General features: G+C 46.7%; 1 protein-coding gene across 2 annotated transcripts in view; it reads left to right on the top strand.

The window, feature by feature from the left end:
- Positions 1–3929: 3929 nt before the first annotated feature.
- LOC140347058 (netrin-G2-like) overlaps positions 3930–26965 on the top strand; it is a 44589-nt gene continuing 21553 nt past the window's right edge. For both annotated transcript variants that reach the window (XM_072433384.1, XM_072433383.1), the window contains exons 1-7: positions 3930–4066; positions 4198–4361; positions 5818–6076; positions 8722–8867; positions 10210–10448; positions 12804–12976; positions 13142–13165. In XM_072433384.1, coding sequence (XP_072289485.1) covers positions 3940–4066; positions 4198–4361; positions 5818–6076; positions 8722–8867; positions 10210–10448; positions 12804–12976; positions 13142–13165 — 1132 coding nt within the window. In that variant the 5' untranslated portion in view covers positions 3930–3939. The remainder of the gene's footprint in view (positions 4067–4197; positions 4362–5817; positions 6077–8721; positions 8868–10209; positions 10449–12803; positions 12977–13141; positions 13166–26965) is intronic.

Here is a 26965-nt window from a genome sequence, read left to right as displayed (position 1 = left end):
ATACCCATGATACACATTATACCCATGATACACATTATACCCATGATACACATTAAATCAGCAGCCAAACTGGATCACTTAGTTCTGTGATTGATTGTCCCTTTTTTGCCTTTTGGCTTTGGAGCGAATATAATTAATAGCCTTTATTACCGGTTTCATAACATGATCATATTTGAGATGTTTGACACACAGAACTTCCTGGTGAATAATGCAATGAAGTTTTATAGCTTTACCTCCGTGTTCGACAACTTTTTCGCAGATGCGGGTTGATAATCCACTCCTCCAGCCATGGCAGGTGCGCCGTCCGTAATAATCCCAGAAACTTTATTCCACGGGAGTTTCATGTCATCTACGGCCGAGCAAACAGAAACGAATAAATCTGTTCCTCTTGTTTGGTTTTTAAGGCTCTGCAGATCAAGTAGCTCTTCAGTCACGTTCATGTCGCTGTCCACTCCTCTCAAAAAAGTAATTGAGCGGTGTCAGATGCGTCCGTGCTTTCGTCGCAAGCTAAGGAAAAAAATAGTAGAAAAAGCTTCAGTTGTAGTCATCTGGACTCAGTTTGAAAAATTAGACGTTTCGACTCTCATCCAAGAGTCATTGTCAATAAAAGAATTTAGATCGAGAACTCCGATATTAATACTGTTCTGTGGTAAGACCCGCCCATTGGGAGGAGCCTTCCTGAAGTAGAAAGAGTTGTTTGTTTCAACAGAAACTCCCCCTTGTATCTACCGAGCCTATTCAGAATTTTAATGGGCTCTTAGAATCGAATATTCGATCCAATGCTGTGAAGAAAGCTGTAAAGAACGGTACATAGGTGAGACTAAACAGCCTCTACACAAGAGGCTCTATCAGCACAGAAGAAATACAAGTTCAGGACCTCAGAGTGCCCTGCATCTCCATCTTGAAGCCTCTAATCACTCGTTTGAAGACGGTGAGTTGAAGGTTTTAAGCAGGAGAAAAGATGGTTTGAAAGAGGAGTCAAGGAAGCTATTTTTGTTAAAAAAAGAAAGACCTTCTTTAAACAGAAATGGAGGGCTAAGGTTTCATCTTCCTGTTATTTATAATGGGATACTGAACCCCTGGAAAGGTAGAGGACCAGGACAAGGACATTCGGATGCTAATCAGGTCCTCAGGGTGGTTGAGCCAGGGTCTCACAAAGACAAAGAGGATTCTAATAGCCCATTAAGATTCTGAATAGGCTCGGTAGATACAAGGGGGAGTTTCTGTTGAAACAAACAACTCTTTCTACTTCAGGAGGCTCCGCCCAATGGGCGGGTCTTACCACAGAACAGTATTAATATCGGAGTTCTCGATCTAAATTCTTTTATTGACAATGACTCTTGGATGAGAGTCGAAACGTCTAATTTTTCAAACTGAGTCCAGATGAAACAACTGAAGCTTTTTCTACTATGGAACACGCCTGGACCAATGAGGGATTACACCGACCTAAGGAAAAAAAGTCAAACTCCTTTCCTCTGGCCCCCAACTGTCTCTTAATATCTGATGACAGATCTTCAATTCTCCGTGCCACAGTGTTACGAGCCAGGCAAACATTGGCAAACTCTTGCTTCTTCTCAGGACAGAGTTTTCCTACCATTGTCATCACGCAGTCTTTGATAAATTCACCCTCGGTAAAGGGTTTGCTGTGCTTAGCGATCAGCGTTGCCACCTCGTAGCTCGCCTTTGTGGCATTTTCATTTGACTCTCGCTGCTTCAATTTTTCGCTGCGTTCGTTCCCCGTTAGCTTGTCATACATGTCCGCATGTTTCGTCTGATAGTGTCTCTTGACATTGTATTCCTTAAACACAGACACAGTCTCTTGGCAGATTAGGCAGACACAGTTGTTTCGTATTTCAGTGAAAAAATAGTCCAATTTCCACTTGTCCTGGAAGAGCCGACGCTCAGTGTCAACTTTCCTTTTTTTATTTGCAGTCGCCATCTCTGAAATTGTCCGGAAGGATCACACAGGTGTCACGCGGCCAGAGTTCAACCGAGTGCTGCTGCCCTCTAGTGGATACATATAAAATAGCTTTTGTAGGTGTGCATTTTATGCGCTGGTCAACAGTGGTGGCGCGGCGGGCCACATATTATAGATTTTATGACAGAGGCTGCGGGCCTGATGAAAATTGACCACGGGCCGGACTTTGGACATGCCTGGTCTTCTGCGTTGATGAGGAGGAGGTTCCACAAAGTCCTGCTCCAGTCCTCTGTCCTCTGTCCTCTGTCCTCCACATCATCGTCTGTGATGAGTCCCATGATGGTGGTCAGAGAACTTCTGCAGGACACAACTGTCCATGTCTGAGGTCTGCAGTGTAGAGGGTGAAGAGAAAGGGCGCGAGGACAGTGCCCTGGGGCCCCCACACTGCAGGTCCCACACACTGCAGATCCCCACACTGCAGGTCCTTCACACTGCAGGTCCCCCACACTGCAGGTCCCACACTGCAGGTCCCCCACACTGCAGGTCCCCCACTGCAGGTCCCCCACACTGCAGGTCCCCCACACTGCAGGTCCCACACTGCAGGTCCCCCACACTGCAGGTAAATGGTAAATGGTCACATTTATATAGCGCTTTTCTACCGTCAAGGTACTCAAAGCTCTTTACATCAAGGAACCAGTCACCCATTCACACACACATTCACACCCCAGATATACGCAGACACTGGGGGGCAAGTTGGGTTAAGTGTCTTGCCCAAGGACACAACGGCAGTATTCACATGAGGCAGCTGCGATCGCACCACCAACCTGCGGGCCAGTGGATCTGACCGCTCTGGGAGCGGGGAGTCGAACCGCCAACCTTTGGATCAGAAGACGAGCACTCTACCACTGAGCTACTGCCGCCCAGGTCCCTCACACTGCAGGTCCCTCACACTGCAGGTCCCCCACACTGCAGGTCCCTCACACTGCAAGTCCCCCACACTGCAGGTCCCTCACACAGCAGGTCCCACACACTGCAAGTCCCCCACACTGCAGGTCCCCACACTGCAGGTCCCTCACACTGCAGGTCCCTCACACTGCAGGTCCCTCACACTGCAGGTTCCCCACACTGCAGGTCCCTCACACTGCAGGTCCCACACTGCAGGTCCCCCACACTGCAGGTCCCACACTGCAGGTCCCCCACACTGCAGGTCCCCCACACTGCAGGTCCCACACTGCAGGTCCCCCACACTGCAGGTCCCACACTGCAGGTCCCACACTGCAGGTCCCCCACACTGCAGGTCCCCACACTGCAGGTCCCCCACACTGCAGGCCCCCCACACTGCAGGTCCGAGTGTCAGAAATAGCTTAACAACAACAACAACAACGTGTAGTTTAGTTGTGTAAAGAAGTGTAATGTGCAAAATGTGTGTGAAAGTACTGCATGTGTGTTAAAGTACTGCATGTGTGTGAAAGTACTGCATGTGTGTGAAATTACTGCATGTGTGTGAATGTGTGTGAAATTACTGCATGTGTGTGAAAGTACTGCATGTGTGTGAAAGTACGTGAAAGTACTGCATGTGTGTGAAAGTACTGCATGTGTATGAAATTACTGCATGTGTGTGAAATTACTGCATGTGTGTGAAAGTACTGCATGTGTGTGAAAGTACGTGAAAGTACTGCATGTGTGTGAAAGTACTGCATGTGTGTGAAAGTACTGCATGTGTGTGAAAGTACTGCATGTGTGTGAAAGTACTGCATGTGTGTGAAAGTAAAGTTGATGATTGTGCAGTTTGCGACTCAAACAGTTTGTACTGATGGTGCTGAACACAGACCTGAGCAGGGAGAAAGAGAGAGAGCCTCGGTGACCCGGCTGCACCCCCTCCTCCCTGTAGAGACGATAATGCTTTTAGCATTAACAATTTACTTTTGCAAATGCTGAAAATTATTCTGGTATGTAAAAATGCTTTATGACATCATAAGTGTGTTGTCCTCTGGTCTGTTTGTTTCAGTCATGTTCTGAAGATGGACTCAGGTCATGTGATTCTGCTCTGCTCCTATTGGTTCACAGCCCATGACATCACTATGCTCTGGCTCTTCCCTCTCTTCTTCTGGCTCCTCCCCTTTTCTCAAGTATCCACTCAAAACTCAGGTGAGTCCAAAACCTCAGGACTAACTCAGGACTGAACCAGGTCTAAATGAGACTAAACCAGCTCTAAACCAGGATTAACTCAGGACTAAACCAGGTTTAACTCTATATCTGGTCTCTCTGGTCTGTTCCAGGTCCGTTCTCGTGGTGCAGTCAGGTCCAGTCCTCAGAATCCGGACCCTGGACTCAGTTTGGACCTTGTGAACCTCAGAGTCGTGACATGAAAGACCTGATGAAGATCCGAGTGGAACCTCCGGGAATTACATGTGGAGACCCTCCAGAGAAGTTCTGCAGCCTGGTACTGGACCGGGACTAAAACCAGGACTAGACCAGGACTAAGACCAGAGACCCCCCAGAGAAGTCCTGCAGCCTGGTACTGGACCGGGACTAAAACCAGGACTAGACCAGGACTAAGACCAGAGACCCCCCAGAGAAGTCCTGCAGCCTGGTACTGGACCGGGACTAAAACCAGGACTAGACCAGGACTAAGACCAGAGACCCCCCAGAGAAGTCCTGCAGCCTGGTACTGGACCGGGACTAAAACCAGGACTAGACCAGGACTAAGACCAGAGACCCCCCAGAGAAGTCCTGCAGCCTGGTACTGGACCGGGACTAAAACCAGGACTAGACCAGGACTAAGACCAGAGACCCCCCAGAGAAGTCCTGCAGCCTGGTACCTTGAACCCTTTCAACCTGAAGTTCAGATGTTTGCAAACATCTGTGCGGTGGCTCAGCGCCGGGTCTGGGCTGGTTCTGGGATGGTTCTGGGCTGGTTCTGGGTTGGTTCTGGGTTGGTTCTGGGCTGGTTCTGGACTGGTTCTGGGTTGGTTCTGGACTGGTTCTGGGTTGGTTCTGGGCTGGTTCTGGGCTGGTTCTGGCTGGTTCTGGACTGGTTCTGGGTTGGTTCTGGGTTGGTTCTGGGTTGGTTCTTGGCTGGTTATGGGTTGGTTCTGGGTTGGTTCTTGGCTGGTTCTGGGTTGGTTCTGGGTTGGTTCTGGGTTGGTTCTGGGTTGGTTCTGGACTGGTTCTGGGCTGGGTCTGAGCTGGGTTAGAGCTGGTTCTGGGCTTGGTCTGGGCTGGGTCTGGGCTGGGCCTGGTCTGGTCTGGGTCTGGTCTGGGTCTTGGTCTGGGTCTTGGTCTGGGTCTTGGTCTGGGCTGGGTTAGAGCTGGGTCTGGTCTGGGTCTGGGTCTTGCTCTGGGTCTTGGTCTGGGTCTTGGTCTTGGTCTTGGTCTGGGTCTTGGTCTGGGTCTGGGTCTTGGTTTGGGTCTGGGTCTTGGTCTGGGCATACAAACCTGGTTTAGTCCTGGTTTAGACCTGGTTTAGTCCTGGTTAAGACCTGGTTCAGACCTGGTTTAGACCTGGTTCAGACCTGGTTTAGACCTGGTTCAGACCTGGTTTAGACCTGGTTTAGACCTGGTTTAGTCCTGGTTAAGACCTGGTTCAGACCTGGTTTAGACCTGGTTTAGACCTGGTTCAGACCTGGTTTAGACCTGGTTTAGACCTGGTTTAGATCTGGTTTAGACCTGGTTTAGACCTGGTTTAAACCTGGTTCAGACCTGGTTTAGACCTGGTTCAGACCTGGTTTAGACCTGGTTTAGACCTGGTTTAGACCTGGTTTAGACCTGGTTCAGACCTGGTTTAGACCTGGTTCAGACCTGGTTTAGACCTGGTTCAGACCTGGTTTAGAACTGGTTTAGACCTGGTTTAGACCTGGTTTAGACCTGGTTTAGTCCTAGTTTCTCTCTGGTTTCAGGACAATCCGTATTTGTGCAGTGACGAATGCGATGCCTCGAGCCCTGACCTCTCTCACCCCCCTCAGCTCATGGGCGATCGAGAAAGGGGTGGGCTTGTCACGTATTGGCAGACGGTCACATGGTCACGCTTTCCTGAGCCGCTATTGGCCAATGTCACCTTGTCCTGGAACAAAACTTTGGAGACCACTGATGACATCATCATCACCTTCGAGTCCGGAAGACCGTCTGCTCTGGTCCTGGACAAGTCCCTGGACCGAGGTAAGACCTGCTCTGGTCCCGGACAAGTCCCTGGACAAGTCCCTGGACCCAGGTTAGACCTGCTCTGGTCCCGGACAAGTCCCTGGACAAGTCCCTGGACCCAGGTTAGACCTGCTCTGGTCCCGGACAAGTCCCTGGACAAGTCCCTGGACCGAGGTAAGACCTGCTCTGGTCCCGGACAAGTCCCTGGACCCAGGTTAGACCTGCTCTGGTCCCGGACAAGTCCCTGGACAAGTCCCTGGACCCAGGTTAGACCTGCTCTGGTCCCGGACAAGTCCCTGGACAAGTCCCTGGATCGAGGTAAGACCTGCTCTGGTCCCTGGACAAGTCCCTGGACCGAGGTAAGACCTGCTCTGGTCCCGGACAAGTCCCTGGACCCAGGTTAGACCTGCTCTGGTCCCTGGACAAGTCCCTGGACAAGTCCCTGGACCCAGGTTAGACCTGCTCTGGTCCCGGACAAGTCCCTGGACAAGTCCCTGGACCCAGGTTAGACCTGCTCTGGTCCCGGACACGTCCCTGGACAAGTCCCTGGACCGAGGTAAGACCTGCTCTGGTCCCGGACAAGTCCCTGGACCGAGGTAAGACCTGCTCTGGTCCCGGACAAGTCCCTGGACAAGTCCCTGGACCCAGGTTAGACCTGCTCTGGTCCCGGACAAGTCCCTGGACAAGTCCCTGGACCCAGGTTAGACCTGCTCTGGTCCCGGACAAGTCCCTGGACAAGTCCCTGGACCGAGGTAAGACCTGCTCTGGTCCCGGACAAGTCCCTGGACCCAGGTTAGACCTGCTCTGGTCCCGGACAAGTCCCTGGACAAGTCCCTGGACCCAGGTTAGACCTGCTCTGGTCCCGGACAAGTCCCTGGACAAGTCCCTGGACCGAGGTAAGACCTGCTCTGGTCCCTGGACAAGTCCCTGGACCGAGGTAAGACCTGCTCTGGTCCCGGACAAGTCCCTGGACCCAGGTTAGACCTGCTCTGGTCCCTGGACAAGTCCCTGGACAAGTCCCTGGACCCAGGTTAGACCTGCTCTGGTCCCGGACAAGTCCCTGGACCCAGGCTAGACCTGCTCTGGTCCCGGACAAGTCCCTGGACCCAGGTTAGACCTGCTCTGGTCCCTGGACAAGTCCCTGGACAAGTCCCTGGACCCAGGTTAGACCTGCTCTGGTCCCGGACAAGTCCCTGGACAAGTCCCTGGACCGAGGTAAGACCTGCTCTGGTCCCGGACAAGTCCCTGGACCCAGGTCAGACCTGCTCTGGTCCCTGGACAAGTCCCTGGACAAGTCCCTGGACCGAGGTAAGACCTGCTCTGGTCCCTGGACAAGTCCCTGGACCGAGGTAAGACCTGCTCTGGTCCCGGACAAGTTCCTGGACCCAGGTTAGACCTGCTCTGGTCCCTGGACAAGTCCCTGGACAAGTCCCTGGACCGAGGTAAGACCTGCTCTGGTCCCTGGACAAGTCCCTGGACCGAGGTAAGACCTGCTCTGGTCCCGGACAAGTCCCTGGACCCAGGTTAGACCTGCTCTGGTCCCTGGACAAGTCCCTGGACCCAGGTTAGACCTGCTCTGGTCCCGGACCTTGACTTTGAGCTGAAAAGTGCATTTTGAATCAAGGCAGAAAAATCTCAAAGATATAAATCACTAACATTCTAATTGGGTCGTTGGCTCTTGGCCAGTGGGTCGTTGGCTCTTGGCCAGTGGGTCGGTGGCTCTTGGCCAGTGGGTCGGTGGCTCTTGGCCAGTGGGTCGGTGGCTCTTGGCCAGTGGGTCAGTGCGCCAGATCAAAATATTGAGGTTTTTAAAAAACTAGCCCTCATACTTTAACAAACCTGTCCCAGAGTTTTTATTTGATTTGCTCCAAAATGAGGCGCAGAATCGGCTCATATCTGGGATCAAGTTGTTAAGAATCTGCATGAGTTTCAGGGCGTGGACATTGTCAGATTGTAAAGCTTGTTTAAAAGCTCCAATGTGACACCTGCCATGTGACACCTGCCATTTCCCACTGAAGTCATGAGGATTGCGAGGGCCCTTTATCACTGCTTGCAGTTTTAATTATTATTTATTATTTTTTCTCCAACCAATAAATGTCAGTTTTGAAAGCCTTAACATGCGCGAAAAGTCATGAAAATGGGCATTAAATTAGATGTCACCTCTAATGTATATTACATAATGAATCTACGTTACAAAACAGCTCTGGCGCTTTGTGAAAGATACTTAGAACATCTGAAGATAAACCACAGGGCGCCGGCCATTTTGGTTTAAACTTGACACGCCCAAAGACCTGTCCCCATATTTTAATGAACTTATCCTTGGGTTTTTATCCAATAGTCACCAAACTGAGGAAGCATCGTCAGGACAAATGTGGGGTCAAAGGTTGTTTAAATAATTTGCATAAGTCTCAGGATGTGGCCATAACGAGCTCTTAATGATCATCATTGTCGTCGTCGTCGTCAGATTTGGAAGAACCCAGTGTGTTTATTTTGACCTGGACATTTATAACCCTTTTATATTTAAAAATGACTCTCCAGCGCCCCCTGCAATGTTATAATAAGACGGAAACAATAATCTCAAACATGACTCCTCCCACTGAAGGGTGGTTGGCCCTTTATCACCGCTTGCAGTTTTAATTATATTTATCCCTCTTCTGCTCCAGGGCAGACGTGGCAGCCGTACCAGTTTTACGCTGACGACTGTTTGGAAACCTTTGGGATGTTTCCAAAGAAAGTGTCTGACCTTTCACCTTCAAACCTGACCAGGGTCATCTGCACCGAGGAGTACTCACAGTGGGTTGGAGCCAAGGTGCGGAAACACGCAAGGACATGCTAGGAAACATGTTAGGAAACATGCAAGGACACATAGTGTAAAATGAGATACACTAGGACACATACAAGGAAGACACACTAGGAAACATTCAATGAGACAAGCTAGAAAACATGCTAGGAAACATGCAAGGAAACATGCTAGGAAACATGTTAGGAAATGTGCTAGGAAACATGCAAGAAAAGATGTTAAGAAACATGCTAGAAAACATTCAATGAGACAAGCTAGGAAAAATGTTAAGAAACATGCTAGGAAACATGCAAGGAAACATGCTAGGAAACATGCAAGGAAACATGTTAGGAAACATGCAAGGACACATAGTGTAAAATGAGATACACTAGGACACATACAAGGAAGACACACTAGGAAACATTCAATGAGACAAGCTAGAAAACATGCTAGGAAACATGTTAGGAAACATGCTAGGACACATGCAAAGAAACATGCTAGGAAACATGCTAGGAAACATGTTAGGAAACATGCAAGGAAACATGCAAGGAAACATGCTAGGAAACATGCAAGGAAACATGTTAGGAAACATGCTAGAAAACATTCAATGAGACAAGCTAGGAAACATGCTAGGAAACATGTTAGGAAACATGCTAGGAAACATGCAAGGAAACATGCAAGGAAACATGCAAGGAAACATGTCAGGAAACATGCTTGGAAACATACTAGGAAACATGCTAGGAAACATGCAAGGAAACATGCTAGGAAACATGCTAGGAAACATGCAAGGAAACATGAAACATGCTAGAAAACATTCAATGAGACAAGCTAGGAAACATGTTAGGAAACATGCTAGGAAACATGCAAGGAAACATGTTAGGAAACATGCAAGGACACATAGTGTAAAATGAGATACACTAGGACACATACAAGGAAGACACACTAGGAAACATTCAATGAGACAAGCTAGAAAACATGCTAGGAAACATGTTAGGAAACATGCAAGGACACATGCAAGGAAACATGCTAGGAAACATGCTAGGAAACATGTTAGGAAACATGCAAGGAAACATGCTAGGAAACATGCAAGGAAACATGTTAGGAAACATGCTAGAAAACATTCAATGAGACAAGCTAGGAAACATGCAAGGAAACATGCTAGGAAACATGCAAGGAAACATGTTAGGAAACATGCTAGAAAACATTCAATGAGACAAGCTAGGAAACATGCTAGGAAACATGCAAGGAAACAAGCTAGGAAACATGCTAAGAAACATGTTAGGAAACATGCAAGGAAACATGCTAGGAAACATGCAAGGAAACATACAAGGGCAGACTAAGAGGGTTCTGGGACTAAACTTCTGTTCTTCAGGAGGAGAAGCGGGTGGTCTTCGAAGTCCGTGCTCGGCTCTCGGTCTTGGCCGGGCCGAAGCTCATAAATATGGACTCTCTGTGGACCAGACTGGACTCCAGTCCTGGTCTTAGAGACTTCTTCAGCTTCACAGACCTGAGGCTTCGTCTGCTTCGTCCGGCGCTCGGAGGAACCTACGTCCAGAAGGAGAACCTGCTGAAGTACTTCTACGCCATCAGCAACGTCCAGGTGCCCGCCAGGTGAGTGACTAGAGTACCTACAACAGCAACGTCCAGGTGCTCGCAGGTGAGTGTGTAGTGCATGTTTCACAGCAGAACAGCAGCACGTCCAGCACGGTGCAGGTCCCAGGAACATGGCTAACGCTGTGTCTCAATGCTAATGCTAACTTTTATTCAAATGCATAATATGAAATAAACATCCACTTAAAATGTACTTGAGACGACTCGATTGTTTATATGTGAAGATTATTTTGTTTGTGGCATAATTTGTATATTACCCCTCAATGTCGGTGTAATCCCTCATTGGTCCAGGCGTGTTCCATAGTAGAAAAAGCTTCAGTTGTAGTCAACTGGACTCAGTTTGAAAAAATAGACGTTTCGACTCTCATCCAAGAGTCATTGTCAATAACAGAATTTAGGTCGAGAACTCCGATATTAATACTGTTCTGTGGTAAGACCCGCCCATTGGGAGGAGCCTTCCTGAAGTAGAAAGAGTTGTTTGTTTCAACAGAAACTCCCCCTTGTATCTACCGAGCCTATTCAGAATCTTAATGGGCTATTAGAAACCTCTTTGGAGATGCACGGCATCCCGTGCATCTCCATCTTGAAGCCTCTAATCACTCGTTTGAAGACGGTGAGGTGAAGGTTTTAAGCAGGAGAAAAGATGGTTTGAAAGAGGAGTCAAGGAAGCTATTTTTGTTAAAAAAGAAAGACCTTCTTTAAACAGAAATGGAGGGCTTAGGTTTCATCTTCCTGTTATTTATAATGGGATTCTGAACCCCTGGAAAGGTAAAGGACATTCAGATGCTAATCAGGTCCTCAGGGTGGTTGAGCCAGGGTCTCACAAAGACAAAGAGGTTTCTAATAGCCCATTAAGATTCTGAATAGGCTCGGTAGATACAAGGGGGAGTTTCTGTTGAAACAAACAACTCTTTCTACTTCAGGAAGGCTCCTCCCAATGGGCGGGTCTTACCACAGAACAGTATTAATATCGGAGTTCTCGACCTAAATTCTGTTATTGACAATGACTCTTGGATGAGAGTCGAAACGTCTATTTTTTCAAACTGAGTCCAGATGAAACAACTGAAGCTTTTTCTACTATTACCCCTCAATATTTTCATTAGCATTAGCATTAGCACCAAGACAAATTGACCTCTTATTAAAATGTTTTTTACTGTCTTAAAAACCCTAACACAAACTCATAATAAACAACAAAGAGGGTTAGGGTTAGCTTTTAAAATAAACATGTGCTGCTGTTCTGTTTGTTTGTGCCAGGTGCAGATGTTTGTTTGTGCCAGGTGCAAAGGTTTGTTTGTGACTGGTGCAGATGTTTGTTTGTTTGTTTGTTTGTCTCAGGTGCAGGTGTTTGTTTGTTTGTTTGTTTGTTTGTTTGTTTGTCTCAGGTGCAGGTGTTTGTTTGTGACAGGTGCAGATGTTTGTTTGTCTCAGGTGCAGATGTTTGTTTGTTTGTCTCTGGTGCAGGTGTTTGTTTGTGACAGGTGCAGATGTTTGTTTGTGACAGGTGCAGATGTTTGTTTGTCTCAGGTGCAGATGTTTGTTTGTTTGTCTCTGGTGCAGGTGTTTGTTTGTGACAGGTGCAGATGTTTGTTTGTCTCAGGTGCAGATGTTTGTTTGTCTCTGGTGCAGGTGTTTGTTTGTGACAGGTCCAAATGTTTGTTTGTTTGTTTGTCTCTGGTGCAGGTTTTTGTTTGTGACAGGTGCAGATGTTTGTCTGTCTCAGGTGCAGATGTTTGTTTGTTTGTCTCTGGTGCAGGTGTTTGTTTGTGACAGGTCCAGATGTTTGTTTGTTTGTTTGTTTGTGACAGGTGCAGATGTTTGTTTGTCTCAGGTGCAGATGTTTGTTTGTCTCTGGTGCAGGTGTTTGTTTGTGACAGGTCCAGATGTTTGTTTGTTTGTTTGTTTGTGACAGGTGCAGATGTTTGTTTGTCTCAGGTGCAGATGTTTGTTTGTCTCTGGTGCAGGTGTTTGTTTGTGACAGGTCCAAATGTTTGTTTGTTTGTTTGTCTCTGGTGCAGGTGTTTGTTTGTGACAGGTGCAGATGTTTGTTTGTCTCAGGTGCAGATGTTTGTTTGTTTGTTTGTCTCTGGTGCAGGTCTTTGTTTGTGACAGGTGCAGATGTTTGTTTGTTTGCTTGTTTGTTTGTTTGTTTGTTTGTCTCAGGTGCAGGTGTTTGTTTGTGACAGGTGCAGGTGTTTGTTTGTTTGTTTGTTTGTTTGTTTGTCTCAGGTGCAGATGTTTGTTTGTTTGTTTGTCTCTGGTGCAGGTGTTTGTTTGTGACAGGTGCAGATGTTTGTTTGTTTGTGACGGGTGCTTGTTTGTGACAGGTGCAGATGTTTGTTTGTTTGTTTGTGACAGGTGCAGGTGTAACCTTCACGCCGCTCAGTGTCGGCTCCAGGACTCTTCTCTGGTCTGTGACTGCGATCACTTCACTTCAGGTCTGGACTGTGATCAGTGTCGTCGTGGTTACACTAAACGAGAGTGGAAACCTGGGTCATACCTGCCACTGCCACAAGGGGCCGCCAACATCTGTGAGTCACATCTGTGAGTCACATCTGTGAGTCACATCTGTGAGTCACATCTGTGAGTCACATCTGTGAGTCACATCTGTGAGTCACATCTGTGAGTCACATCTGTGAGTCACATCTGTTTGAGTCATTCTGAAAACATGAGCTAACGACCCCATTGTGTTCCAGGTGAAGCTTCGGACGAACCTTGGGGTCTGTACAATTTTATCTCCTTTAATGTTCTGATGTCATTAGAGAAAAAGTTCATAAGGTTTAATCCGGACAATGTTTTCTAAATTAAGACATTTTGACTTCCATCTGAAAGTTATTTTAAACTGAGAAACTGGACTTTATTCTGCTCTGGACCATCACAGTCCTGTATCTGACTGACACTTAGCATGTGATACACTTAGCATGTGATACACTTAGCATATGAGTACACTTAGCATGTGATACACTTAGCATATGAGTACACTTAGCATGTGATACACTTAGCATATGAGTACACTTAGCATGTGAGTACACTTAGCATATGAGTACACTTAGCATATGATACACTTAGCATGTGATACACTTAGCATATGATACATTTAGCATATGAGTACACTTTGCATGTGATACACTTAGCATATGAGTACACTTAGCATGTGATACACTTAGCATATGAGTACACTTAGCATGTGATACACTTAGCATGTGATACACTTAGCATGTGATACACTTAGCATATGAGTACACTTAGCATGTGATACACTTAGCATATGAGTACACTTAGCATGTGATACACTTAGCATATGAGTACACTTAGCATATGAGTACACTTAGCATGTGATACACTTAGCATATGAGTACACTTAGGATATGATACACTTAGCATGTGATACACTTAGCATATGATACACTTAGCATATGAGTACACTTAGCATGTGATACACTTAGCAAGTGATACACTTAGCATATGAGTACAGTTAGCATATGAGTACAGTTAGCATGTGATACACTTAGCATATGAGTACACTTAGCATGTGATCCACTTAGCATATGAGTACACTTAGCATATGAGTACACTTAGCATGTGATACACTTAGCATATGAGTACACTTAGCATATGAGTAGGATAAGATAAGAGTACACTTAGCATATGAGTACAGTTAGCATATGAGTACACTTAGCATGTGATACACTTAGCATATGAGTACACTTAGCATATGAGTACACTTAGCATGTGATACACTTAGCATATGAGTACACTTAGGATATGATACACTTAGCATGTGATACACTTAGCATATGATACACTTAGCATATGAGTACACTTAGCATGTGATACACTTAGCATATGAGTACAGTTAGCATGTGATACACTTAGCATATGAGTACACTTAGCATGTGATACACTTAGCATATGAGTACACTTAGCATGTGATACACTTAGCATATGAGTACACTTAGCATGTGATACACTTAGCATATGAGTACACTTAGCATATGAGTACACGTAGCATGTGATACACTTAGCATGTGATACACTTAGCATATGAGTACACTTAGCATGTGATACACTTAGCATATGAGTACAGTTAGCATGTGATACACTTAGCATATGAGTACACTTAGCATATGAGTACAGTTAGCATGTGACACACTTAGCATATGAGTACACTTAGCATATGAGTACACTTAGCATATGAGTACACTTAGCATGTGATACACTTAGCATATGAGTACACTTAGCATGTGATACACTTAGCATGTGATACACTTAGCATGTGATACACTTAGCAGATGAGTACACTTAGCATGTGATACACTTAGCATATGAGTACACTTAGCATGTGATACACTTAGCATGTGATACACTTAGCATGTGATACACTTAGCAGATGAGTACATTTAGCATATGAGTACACTTAGCATGCGATACACTTAGCATATGAGTACTCTTAGCATGTGATACACTTAGCATGTGATACACTTAGCATATGAGTACACTTAGCATGTGATACACTTAGCATATGAGTACACTTAGCATGTGATACACTTAGCATATGAGTACACTTAGCATATGAGTACACTTAGCATATGAGTATACTTAGCATGTGATACACTTAGCATGTGATACACTTAGCATGTGATACACTTAGCATGTGATACACTTAGCATATGATACACTTAGCATATGATACACTTAGCATGTGATGCACTTAGCATATGATACACTTAGCATATGATACACTTAGCATGTGATGCACTTAGCATGTGATTAGCATATGATTAGTATATGGCTTATTTTCTCACTAGACCAAGGACTAGATGTTGACAGAAGGAGATTAAACCTTAAAGAATATTTATATAGATGTTTTACTTCCTTGACTCCTTTTTCAAATGTGATCTTTCCCTCACGGTCTTAAAACAAATGGTTTGTGGCTTTTCAGAATCAGCCTCAGGGTTAGGGTTAGACCCTGACCCTGACCCTGAGGCCCACTGTAAACCAGAGTTAGAGTGTCTTCTGTTCTGTTTAGTCTCGTACATAACGTTCAATACAGATTTACTCTCTACATTGGATGGAATAAACGACATTGCTTCTGGGTTAAGGTTGTTTCTATGTGGACATTGTGTCCTCAGGATGAACAGACTTCCGGGATGATGCTTAGACTTCCAGGATGATGGTTTAGACTTCCGGGATGATGCTTAGACTTCCGGAATGATGCTTAGACTTCCGGGATGATGCTTAGACTTCCGGGATGATGCTTAGACTTCCGGGATGATGCTTAGACTTCCGGGATGATGCTTAGACTTCCGGGATGATGCTTGGACTTCCGGGATGATGCTTAGACTTCCGGGATGATGCTTAGACTTCCGGGATGATGCTCAGACTTCCGGGATGATGCTCGGACTTCCGGGATGATGGTTTAGACTTCCGGGATGATGGTTTAGACTTCCGGGATGATGGTTTAGACTTCCGGGATGATGGTTTAGACTTCCGGGATGATGCTCAGACTTCCGGGATGATGCTTGGACTTCCGGGATGATACACATGAACACTCTATTGTAAGCTGGTTGTCACTCCCTCTTCACTGAGTACCTGATTAACATCAGAATAGCCAGGGCTTCTCCCGCCCCATGGCTTCAAAACACTATTGTATACGGCTGGTAAGTTGAACCGACTGTTTTGTCCCAATCAAACAATCAAAAATACTAACAACATTTATTTGAATATATTTACAAGAAACGCTTTTAGGCGATATTGAACATTAAAAACCAACCAAATGTTGTTGCAACAAAATCATACTATTCATCACACAGGGGCCAACACAAGAGGGGCGTGGCACTATCCATCTCAGCTGTAAAGATAAAGAGGGCAGATATATACGGTTAAAGGAACTATTAATGGAACTTTTTTTTAAATTAATAAATGTTCTACCGCTTGTTCCCGTTAGGGGTCGCGGGTGACTATAGCCTATCCCAGTGACTTTGGGCATTAGGCGGGGGCACACCCAGGACAGTGAGTTAACACGGAGACATAGACACACAGACGAACATTCTCATTCATTCACCAATTAACAGTTTTCAATTTGCCTAACACATGATTGTCTTCGGACGGTGGGAGCGACCTCACGGTAACACGGGGAGGACATGCAGACTTGTTTTTCCTGGCTGAGAAGGAGGGTCTAAGGACAGGGGACCCTGGAACATCGTCCTTCGTCCCCACGGACATTGTTTAATCCGTTTTTCACTGTCGCCCTCAGAGGCAACTGTTGTGATTTTGGGCGTTACAAACATAAATTGAATTGAATTGAAATTGAACTCCACCTAGAGAGATCATGTGATGTTGGTCTGGCCCGGGAATTGAACCCATGATCATCTTAAGCGAGAGCTCTAACCGCTCTGCCACCTTGGACAGTTTTTACTTATATGCTATTTATATCATAACCCTGATTGCAAACCACTCTGAGGGAACCCTAATCTGTGGCAGCCATTGTAATATTTGTGTTCAACTTCACTGGATAGAGTAAACTACATTTGCTCTGTTTTTGTGTTGCATCTCGTCCTTAGTGGGAACAGGTTTTTGTCTTGAAGTGTTGCCTGGTTCAAATGTACTTATTTATTTTATTTTTTTTCAATGGATCTCTCCTGGACGAATGAGGGATCACACAGACTCTGGACTCAGATGTTTTTTTTATTTTTCCACAGATTTGGAAACTTCAAGCAAAGTTTCTTCATCTGAGACGCCAAAGTCTGCTGACCCCACCCCCTTCTCCCCTGACCCAACCCCTTCCTCTGATCCGGTCTGGTTTGAGCCTGGTCCATCCTTAGACCCCTCAGAGTCTGATTCAGATCCAAACTTTTACTTCATCTCTGAGTCTTACACAGTTTTAATCCAACTTTCTGAGGACTCTGATCCTGGTCTGGACTCTGGTTCCGTTAAAGACCCTGGTCCTGGTTTAAACCTTGCAGATCCTTCAGAGTCTCAGGTTCGTTCTCCAGTTCCACCTGAACTTGAATCTCCTTTGAAACGGCCCAATCCAGATCCAGGATTATCTGAGTCCAGTCCAGAGAACTCAGATCCTGCTCCTAAACCTGATGTTTCTGGACCTTCGTCCCCAGACTCTGATGACCTGGGTCCTTCTGATCTTGTTCCAGAACAAGGTCCAGAGCCAGGTCCCGAGCCAGGTCCAGAACCCGGTCCAGAGCAAGGTCCAGAACCCGGTCCAGAAAAAGGTCCAGAGCAAAGTCCAGAGCCAGGTCCAAGTTCAGAACCAGAACGAATTTGGGAATTTCTTCCCAAAGAAGGTCAAGGGCCAGATCCAGAGTTGGACAGAAGCCCTGAGAACACAGAGTCCTCCGAGCCTCCTGTAGACTCTTCCTTCAAGACCCCAGACCTTAAACCTGACCCTAAACCAGATCTAGACCTGGTCCCAGACATGGAGGCCTCAATAGACCGTAATCCAGACCCAGGGCCTTCTGAATCCCCTGAAAGTCCAGATGAAAGTCCAGATGAAAGTCCAGATGAAAGTCCAGATGAAAGACCAGATGAAAGACCAGATGAAAGACCAGATGAAAGTCCAGATGAAAGTCCAAATGAAAGTCCAGATGAAAGTCCAGATGTAGAGCGAGTGGTTCCTGCGCTGCTGCCGCCTCGAGTGAACGGAGATGAAGGTAAAGAACCAGGACTAGACCAGGATCACCAGGTCCAGGGTCTAGACCAGGACTAGACCTGATCCTAAACCTGGAGCTGTAGTGACGCATCTTGTAAAGATAAGGTTGAGAATTGCTCTGATGTTCTGATGTCTTACAAAATCATCTTGTTGAAGCCAAGTTTCAGATAGTGCTAGAAGATCGAGCCCGCAGGGGATCAGTCGAGCCCGCAGGGGATCAATCGAGCTCGCAGGGGATCAATAGAGCCCGCAGGGGATCAATCAAGCCCACAGGGGACGGGTGGGAGAGAAGACACAACCACTTTATTTGAAGATAAAGTGGTTGAAGAGCTGGACTAAATGTCTTATTGTGCTCTTCATATATTTGTGTATATTGTTGTTTTGAAGACCATTATTATAAAACTCTTACGTTGAAGAAAGTATTTCTTTCTTTCTTTTACTTATTTAATTGACTTTCAAAGTGAAGTTAATGTCACCAAATGGAATATGGTGCTTCATACATACAAGCCTTTAAACCACTGAGGCCCAGAGTCTAGTTTCAGGCATCGTCTGAGGGCGAAATGTGGGAAAGTAGGTTTGTGGGAAACTGGATTAAAAAATACAGCGGGCGAAGGAGAAAGATAGTGGTTTGGGAGGCAGTGTATCCAGTTCTTTGTGGGGATTGGAGCCAGGAGCTGGGAGATGATCGGGGCCCCTCTCTATGAAGGGACTAACCCTTTTGAGTTCAATGCAGGTTTGAGGCATGACACTCTATTTCATCAAATCAAATCAAATCAATTTATTTTTGTAAGGCCCAAAATCACAACAACAGTTGCCTCTGAGGGCCACAGGGAGAAATGAATCAACAATGTCTGTGGTGGCGATGAAGTCAGACAATGTCTGTGGTGGCGATGAAGTCAGACAATGTCTGTGGTGGCGAGGGACGATGTCCCAGGGTCCTCTGTCCTTAGACTCTCCTTCTCGGCCAGGAAAAACTACAAAAAAACCTCTTTGGGAAAAAAGCGTAGAAACCTGGAGGAGTTCCAGTGAAGGAGAGATCCGACTCTCACAGACGGACAGACGGACACAAGGAAACTGGAGCTGGACCCACTCTTCAGGCAGAAGAGGGACCGTCTGAGTCGAGCTGGACCCACTCTTCAGGCAGATGAGGGACCGTCTGAGTCGAGCTGGACCCACTCTTCAGGCAGATGAGGGACCGTCGGAGGCGAGCTGGACCCACTCTTCAGGCAGATGAGGGACCGACTGAGGCGAACTGGAGCCACTCTTCAGGCAGATGAGGGACCGTCCACACAGGGCAGGGACCACTTCACCAGGGGAGGGGCATCTGGGTCCACAGGTCCTCAGGAGTGAGAGAAAGAAAAGAAGGCGGTGAACAGTTTGCAAGTGGAATCAAAAAATAAATATTGTTTGATAGCATAAGTAGTCAGAAGAAGAAGAGGATAGTGCTCAAGCTGACATACTTCCCCCAGCATAGTTACTCCTAGGGCAGCGTAGCTGAAGCTGTGGGTTTATCTTTCTGTTCCTAACTACTCTGACCATAAGCGATTTCGAAGAGGAACGTTTTAAGCCTGGACTTAAATGAAGAGACTGTGTCAGCATATTTAACATGGGTCGGGAGCTGATTCCATAACACAGGAGCTTGGTAGCTAAACGCTCTACCTCCTACAGTACTTTTAGAGACTCTTGGCACCACCAGAAGGCCAGCATTCTGAGAGCGAAGATCTCTGTTTGGATGATATGGTTCTATAGCATCTTTGAGGTAGGATGGGGCCATGTCATTTATGGCTTTGTAGGTCAAGAGTAGAATTTTGAATTTGATTCTAGACTCGACGGGGAGCCAGTGAAGAGACTTCAGCACTGGCGTAATGTGCTCTCTTCTTTTTGTTCCTGTTAGTAATCTTGCTGCTGCATTTTGAACCAGTTGAAAGCTTTTTATAGAGCTTTTAGGACACGCTGCAAGCAGGGAGTTACAGTAGTCTAATCTAGTCATTTTCATGTTTCTATAGTTCTTATGCTTATGTGTTTTGTTCAACCAGTGTTTTATAACATTAGAAAATTGAGAGTAAAATCAATACAATCAACACAATGGCAAAGGAAAAGTTACGAGTGGCATTTATTGTAAATAGCATCTTTGTGAATTCAATTTGGGAGTATCTGTATTCTTTTGGACATAATTGAGGTATATACTTTCCATTGAGCTTCATATTCTGGATCACACTTGAACTGCAACAGTCATTTTTCACATAAGGTAAACCCCGCCTCCTTTTTCTTTTGATAATTGTAGAGTTTTAAATCAGATTTGAGGTTTCTTTCCACATAAATCTAAAGAGAGTTTTATTCCATCATCAAACAGAATCTGGAACAGAGAGAGAAATCTGGACAAAACATTCAGTTTTATAGTTTTAATCCTTTGACTTAGACTTAAGTCTGGATCAGAGTCACTTTTACAAGATCTTTCTTTATAGTGGAGAAAAGAGGAGTCTACATTTTTTCTAAGATTTGAGCCGGTTTCGGAGACAGATAGTGATACACATGATCTATCTTCATTTCCTCAGCTTTTGTTGGCGGTTTGAGATGTTCGGGGATCCAGATCTCCATATACTTGACCACACCCTTGCCCTCAGTGTCCTCTGGGATACGGACAATCCGTTAGGGTTATCAGTTCTCCAGGTTGTCTAGTTTGTCTGTCAAAACACACACCTGGTTTGTCAATTCGGCCACCTTGGTTTGTAAAGTAGAGACAGTGTCCTTCAGGTCGAAGACCTCCTCTTTGGTCACTGTGGCTCAGTGTCCAGCTCGCCATTCTTGGATTTCAAATCATCATTTGCCCCAGGGTCAGCTGCGTCCATCTTTGCCTTAACACTGGGTCTATCCTGCTCCTCCAATAATGAATCTGATCTGGAGCTGGAGCTAAAGCGAGCATGTAATGCGCTCGGTGCAGACGTGGTGCATGAGCCGCAGCCCACCACCGAGCATGAGCCCACCATGAGCCCACCCCCGAGCATGAGCCCACCCCCGAGCATGCAGCGCACCCCCGAGCATGCAGCCCACCCCCGAGCATGCAGCCCACCATGAGCCCACCCCCGAGCATGAGCCCACCCCCGAGCATGAGCCCACCCCCGAGCATGCAGCCCAACACCCCTGAGCATGCATGAGCCCACCCCTGAGCATGCATGAGCCCACCCCTGAGCATGCATGAGCCCACCCCCGAGCATGCAGCCCACCATGAGCCCACCCCCGAGCATGAGCCCACCCCCGAACATGAACCCACCCCCGAGCTTGAGCCCATCCCGGGCATGCAGCCCACCCCCGAGCATGAGCCCACCCCCGAGCATGAGCCCACCCCCGAGCATGCAGCCCACCCCCGAGCATGCAGCCCACCCCCGAGCATGCGTGAGCCCACCCCCGAGCATGAGCCCACCCCCGAGCATGCAGCCCACCCCCGAGCATGAGCCCACCCCCGAGCATGCATGAGCCCACCCCCGAGCATGCAGCCCACCCCCGAGCATGCAGCCCACCACCCCCGAGCATGAGCCCACCCCCGAGCATTCAGGGACCGGAGCCGACGTAGAGCTAGCTAGCTTGGGTGTAGCATTGCTAGGCTGGTTCTCGGGACCGTTTTTCTTCTTGTTTTTCTCAGACATGTTCCTGTATCAAGTGTCTATGTTCTTTTGGCTGCTCCCACGAAGAAATATTGTGTCTCCCCAGATGAACTCGAAATAAAGACTGAGCCATCAGACTCGTCTGATCCAAGCAGAAGTCCAGCTACGCTCTATATTAAAGGCAAATATCCACAACAGGGCATAGCAGGGCAACTCGTCAGTCTGCTCCATACCCGGAAGTCCTGTTCTGAGGTTCTGATGATCTGAGGTTCTGATGATCTGAGGTTCTGATGATCTGAGGTTCTGAGGTTCTGATGTTCTGAGGTTCTGACAATCTGAGGTTCTAATGTTCTTAGGTTCTGATGATCTGAGGTTCTAATGATCTGAGGTTCTGATGATCTGAGGTTCTGATGATCTGAGGTTCTAATGTTCTTAGGTTCTGAGGTTCTGATGATCTCAGGTTCTAATGATCTGAGGTTTTAATGATCTGAGGTTCTGATGTTCTGAGGTTCTGATGATCTGAGGTTCTAATGTTCTTAGGTTCTGAGGTTCTGATGATCTCAGGTTCTAATGATCTGAGGTTCTGATGATCTGAGGTTCTGATGATCTGAGGTTCTAATGATCTGAGGTTCTAATGTTCTGAGGTTCTGATGTTCTGATGATCTGAGGTTCTGATGTTCTGATGATCTGAGGTTCTAATGAACTCAGGTTCTGATGATCTGAGGTTCTAATGATCTGAGGTTCTGATGATCTGAGGTTCTGATGATCTGAGGTTCTGATGATCTGCGGTTCCGATGATCTGCGGTTCCGATGATCTGACCCTGAGGCTCAGAACATGACCATCCTGTAAGTTTTAGATGTCGTCACTTGGAAGCATTCGAACCCTTGAGAAGCATTAGAACCCTTGAGAAGCATCAGAACCCTTGAGAAACATTAGAACCCTTGAGAAGCATCAGAACCCTTGAGAAGCATTATAACCCTTGAGGAGCATCAGAACCCTTGAGAAGCATCAGAACCCTTGAGAAGCATTAGAACCCTTGAGAAGCATCAGAACCATTAGAACCCTTGAGAAGCATTAGAACCCTTGAGAAGCATCAGAACCCTTGAGAAGCATTAGAACCCTTGAGAAGCATTAGAACCCTTGAGAAGCATCGGAACCCTTGAGAAGCATTAGAACCCTTGAGAAGCATTAGAACCCTTGATAAGAATTAGAACCCTTGAGAAGTCTGTGTGACAACATTTAATTTACTGTTCAATGTCACACACAACATGTGTGTTAAATTGATTGATTTTTAAAAAAAGGAAAAGGATTTGACATGCAGCCCACCACCCCGAGCATGCAGCCCACCCCCGAGCATGCAGCCCACCCCGAGCATGTATGAGCCCACCCCCGAGCATGCAGCCCACCCCCGAGCATGAGCCCACCCCCGAGCATGCAGCCCACCCCCGAGCATGAGCCCACCCCCGAGCATTCAGGGACCGGAGCCGACGTAGAGCTAGCTAGCTTGGGTGTAGCATTGCTAGGCTGGTTCTCGGGACCATTTTTCTTCTTGTTTTTCTCAGACTTGTTCCTGTATCAAGTGTCCATGTTCTTGTGGCTGCTCCCACGAAGAAATATTGTGTCTCCCCAGATGAACTCGCAATAAAGACTGAGCCATCAGACTCGTCTGATCCAAGCAGAAGTCCAGCTACGCTCTACATTAAAGGCAAATATCCACAACAGGGCATAGCAGGGCAACTCGTCAGTCTGCTCCATACCCGGAAATCCTGTTCTGAGGTTCTGATGATCTGAGGTTCTGATGTTCTGAGGTTCTGATAATCTGAGGTTCTAATGTTCTTAGGTTCTGATGATCTGAGGTTCTAATAATAATAATAATAATAATAACTTTTATTTATATAGCGCTTTTCAGTGACCCAAAGACGCTGAACATAATAAAAAAGGGGGGTATTTACAGACAGGGGGGGACAACACGTACAATACACATTAATATACAGATAAAATGAAGACAGACGAAGTAGAGAGAAAAAGATGGGGATGTAACAGGGGGTAGAAGAGTAGGCAATGGGGTAGAGGAGGCTAGGGGTAGGGGAGGTCATAGGCTTGGGTGAAGAGGTATGTTTTTAGGGGGGATTTGAATGTTGTGAGTGAGGGAGAGTGGCGGACAGGTTGGGGGAGGGAGTTCCAGAGTCGGGGTGCTGTTCGGGAGAATGCTCTGTCGCCAAAAGTTTTGAGTCGGGATGTTGGTGCAGTCAGGGTGAGAGAGGAGGAGGATCGGAGAGCTCGGGAGGGGCGGTGGGGGATGAGGAGGTCAGACAGGTAGGGGGGGGCAAGGTGGTGAAGAGCTTTGAAGGTGAGGAGGAGTATTTTAAAGTTTATGCGCTGCTTGATGGGGAGCCAGTGGAGAGAGCGGAGAACGGGAGTGATGTGATCACGGGACCGGGTGTGGGTGAGGAGGCGGGCGGCGGAGTTTTGGACCATTTGGAGTCTGTGGAGGGAATGGGAGGAGATGCCAGTGAGGAGGGAGTTGCAGTAGTCGAGGCGGGAGGAGATGAAGGCATGGATGAGGGATTCAGCAGCGGGGAGGGTGAGGCAGTGTCGGATTTTGGCGATGCGGCGGAGGTGGAAGTATGAGGTCTTGACGATGTGGCTGACATGGGGAGTGAAGGAGAGGGTGGGGTCCATGATGACACCGAGATTGCGTACCAGGGTAGAGGGGGTGATTGTCGAGGTGTCGATGCTGAGTGAAAAGGGACCAGTTTTATTGAGAGTGGATTTGGTGCCAATGAGGAGGAGCTCTGTTTTGTCACTGTTCAGTTTGAGGAAGTTGAGAGTGAGCCATGATTTTATTGTGGAGATGCAGGTTTCGATGTGGCTGAGGGGAGGGTTTTGGGTGGATTTGGTGGTGAGGTATATCTGGGTGTCATCAGTGTAGCAGTGAAAGTCCAGGTTGAGTTGGCGGAGGATGTGACCAAGGGGTAAGATGTAGCAGATGAAGAGGAGGGGGCCGAGGACTGAGCCCTGGGGGACCCCTGCGTTACTGGGGAGAGGGTGGATGAGTGACCGGAGAGGGAAATGAACTCCTGCCTGTTGGTGAGGTAGGATGTGAGCCAGTCAAGTGCAGAGCCCTCAACACCCAGTTACCGCAGCCTTTGTAGGAGGATGGAATGGTTTATAGTGTCAAAGGCTGCGCTGAGGTTCTGATGATCTGAGGTTCTGATGTTCTGAGGTTCTGATGATCTGAGGTTCTAATGTTCTAAGGTTATGAGGTTCTGATGGTCTCAGGTTCTAATGATCTGAGGTTCTAATTATCTAAGGTTCTGATGATCTGAGGTTCTAATGATCTGAGGTTCTAATGTTCTGAGGTTCTGATGTTCTGATGATCTGAGCTTCTGATGTTCTGAGGTTCTGAGGTTCTGACAAAAATAAATTGATTTGATTTGATTTGATTTGATTTGATTTGATTTGATTTGATGATTTGATCTGATGATCTGAGGTTCTGATGATCTGATCTGAGGTTCTGATGATCTGATCTGAGGTTCTGATGATCTGAGGTTCTGATGATCTGAGGTTCTAATGATCTGAGGTTCTAATGATCTGAGGTTCTAATGATCTGAGGTTCTGATGATCTGAGGTTCCGATGATCTGACCCTGAGGCTCAGAACATGACCATCCTGTAAGTTTTAGATGTCGTCACTTGGAAGCATTAGAACTCTTGAGAAGCATTAGAACCCTTGAGAAGCATCAGAACCGTTGAGAAGCATCAGAACCCTTGAGAAGCATTAGAACCCTTGAGAAGCATCAGAACCCTTGAGAAGCATTAGAACCCTTGAGAAGCATCAGAACCCTTGAGAAGCATTAGAACCCTTGAGAAGCATTAGAACCCTTGAGAAGCATCAGAACCATTAGAACCCTTGAGAAGCATTAGAACCCTTGAGAAGCAATAGAACCCTTGAGAAGCATCAGAACCATTAGAACCCTTGAGAAGCATTAGAACCCTTGAGAAGCATCAGAACCCTTGAGAAGCATCAGAAACCTTGAGAAGTCTGTGTGACAACATTTAATTTACTGTTCAATGTCACACACAACATGTGTGTTAAATTGATTGATTTTTTAAAAAAGGAAAAGGATTTGACATGCAGCCCACCACCCCGAGCATGCAGCCCACCCCCGAGCATGCAGCCCACCCCCGAGCATGAGCCCACCCCCGAGCATTCAGGGACCGGAGCCGACGTAGAGCTAGCTAGCTTGGGTGTAGCATTGCTAGGCTGGTTCTCGGGACCGTTTTTCTTCTTGTTTTTCTCAGACATGTTCCTGTATCAAGTGTCTATGTTCTTGTGGCTGCTCCCACGAAGAAATATTGTGTCTCCCCAGATGAACTCGCAATAAAGACTGAGCCATCAGACTCGTCTGATCCAAGCAGAAGTCCAGCTACGCTCTACATTACAGGGCATAGCAGGGCAACTCGTCAGTCTGCTCCATACCCGGAAGTCCTGTTCTGAGGTTCTGATGATCTGAGGTTCTGATGATCTGAGGTTCTGATAATCTGAGGTTCTGATAATCTGAGGTTCTGATGATCTGAGGTTCTGATGTTCTGAGGTTCTGATGATCTGAGGTTCTGATGTTCTGAGGTTCTGATGTTCTGAGGTTCTGATGATCTGAGGTTCTGAGGTTCTGAGGTTCTGAGGTTCTGATGTTCTGAGGTTCTGGTAATCTGAGGTTCTAATGTGCTTAGGTTCTGAGGTTCTGATGATCTGAGGTTCTAATGATCTGAGGTTCTGATGATCTGAGGTTCTAATGATCTGAGGTTCTGATGATCTGAGGTTCTAATGTTCTGAGGCTCTGATGTTCTGAGGTTCTAATGATCTGAGGTTCTGATGATCTGAGGTTCTGATGATCTGAGGTTCTGATGTTCTTAGGTTCTGATGATCTGAGGTTCTAATGTTCTTAGGTTCTGAGGTTCTAATGATCTGAGGTTCTAATGTTCTTAGGTTCTGAGGTTCTGATGATCTGAGGTTCTGATGATCTGAGGTTCTGATGATCTGAGGTTCTAATGTTCTGAGGTTCTGAGGTTCTAATGATCTGAGGTTCTAATGTTCTTAGGTTCTGAGGTTCTGATGATCTGCAGTTCTGATGATCTGAAGTTCTGATGTTCTGAGGTTCTGATGATCTGAGGTTCTGATGTTCTGAGGTTCTGATGATCTGAGGTTCTAATGTTCTTAGGTTCTGAGGTTCTGATGATCTCAGGTTCTAA

This window comes from Eucyclogobius newberryi, unplaced genomic scaffold (assembly GCF_026437365.1).
Source record: "Eucyclogobius newberryi isolate DKJ021-1_F unplaced genomic scaffold, fEucNew1.0.hap1 SCAF_6, whole genome shotgun sequence".
NCBI classification, from domain to species: Eukaryota; Metazoa; Chordata; class Actinopteri; order Gobiiformes; family Gobiidae; genus Eucyclogobius; species Eucyclogobius newberryi.
This window is presented reverse-complemented; position numbering and strand designations above follow the sequence as displayed.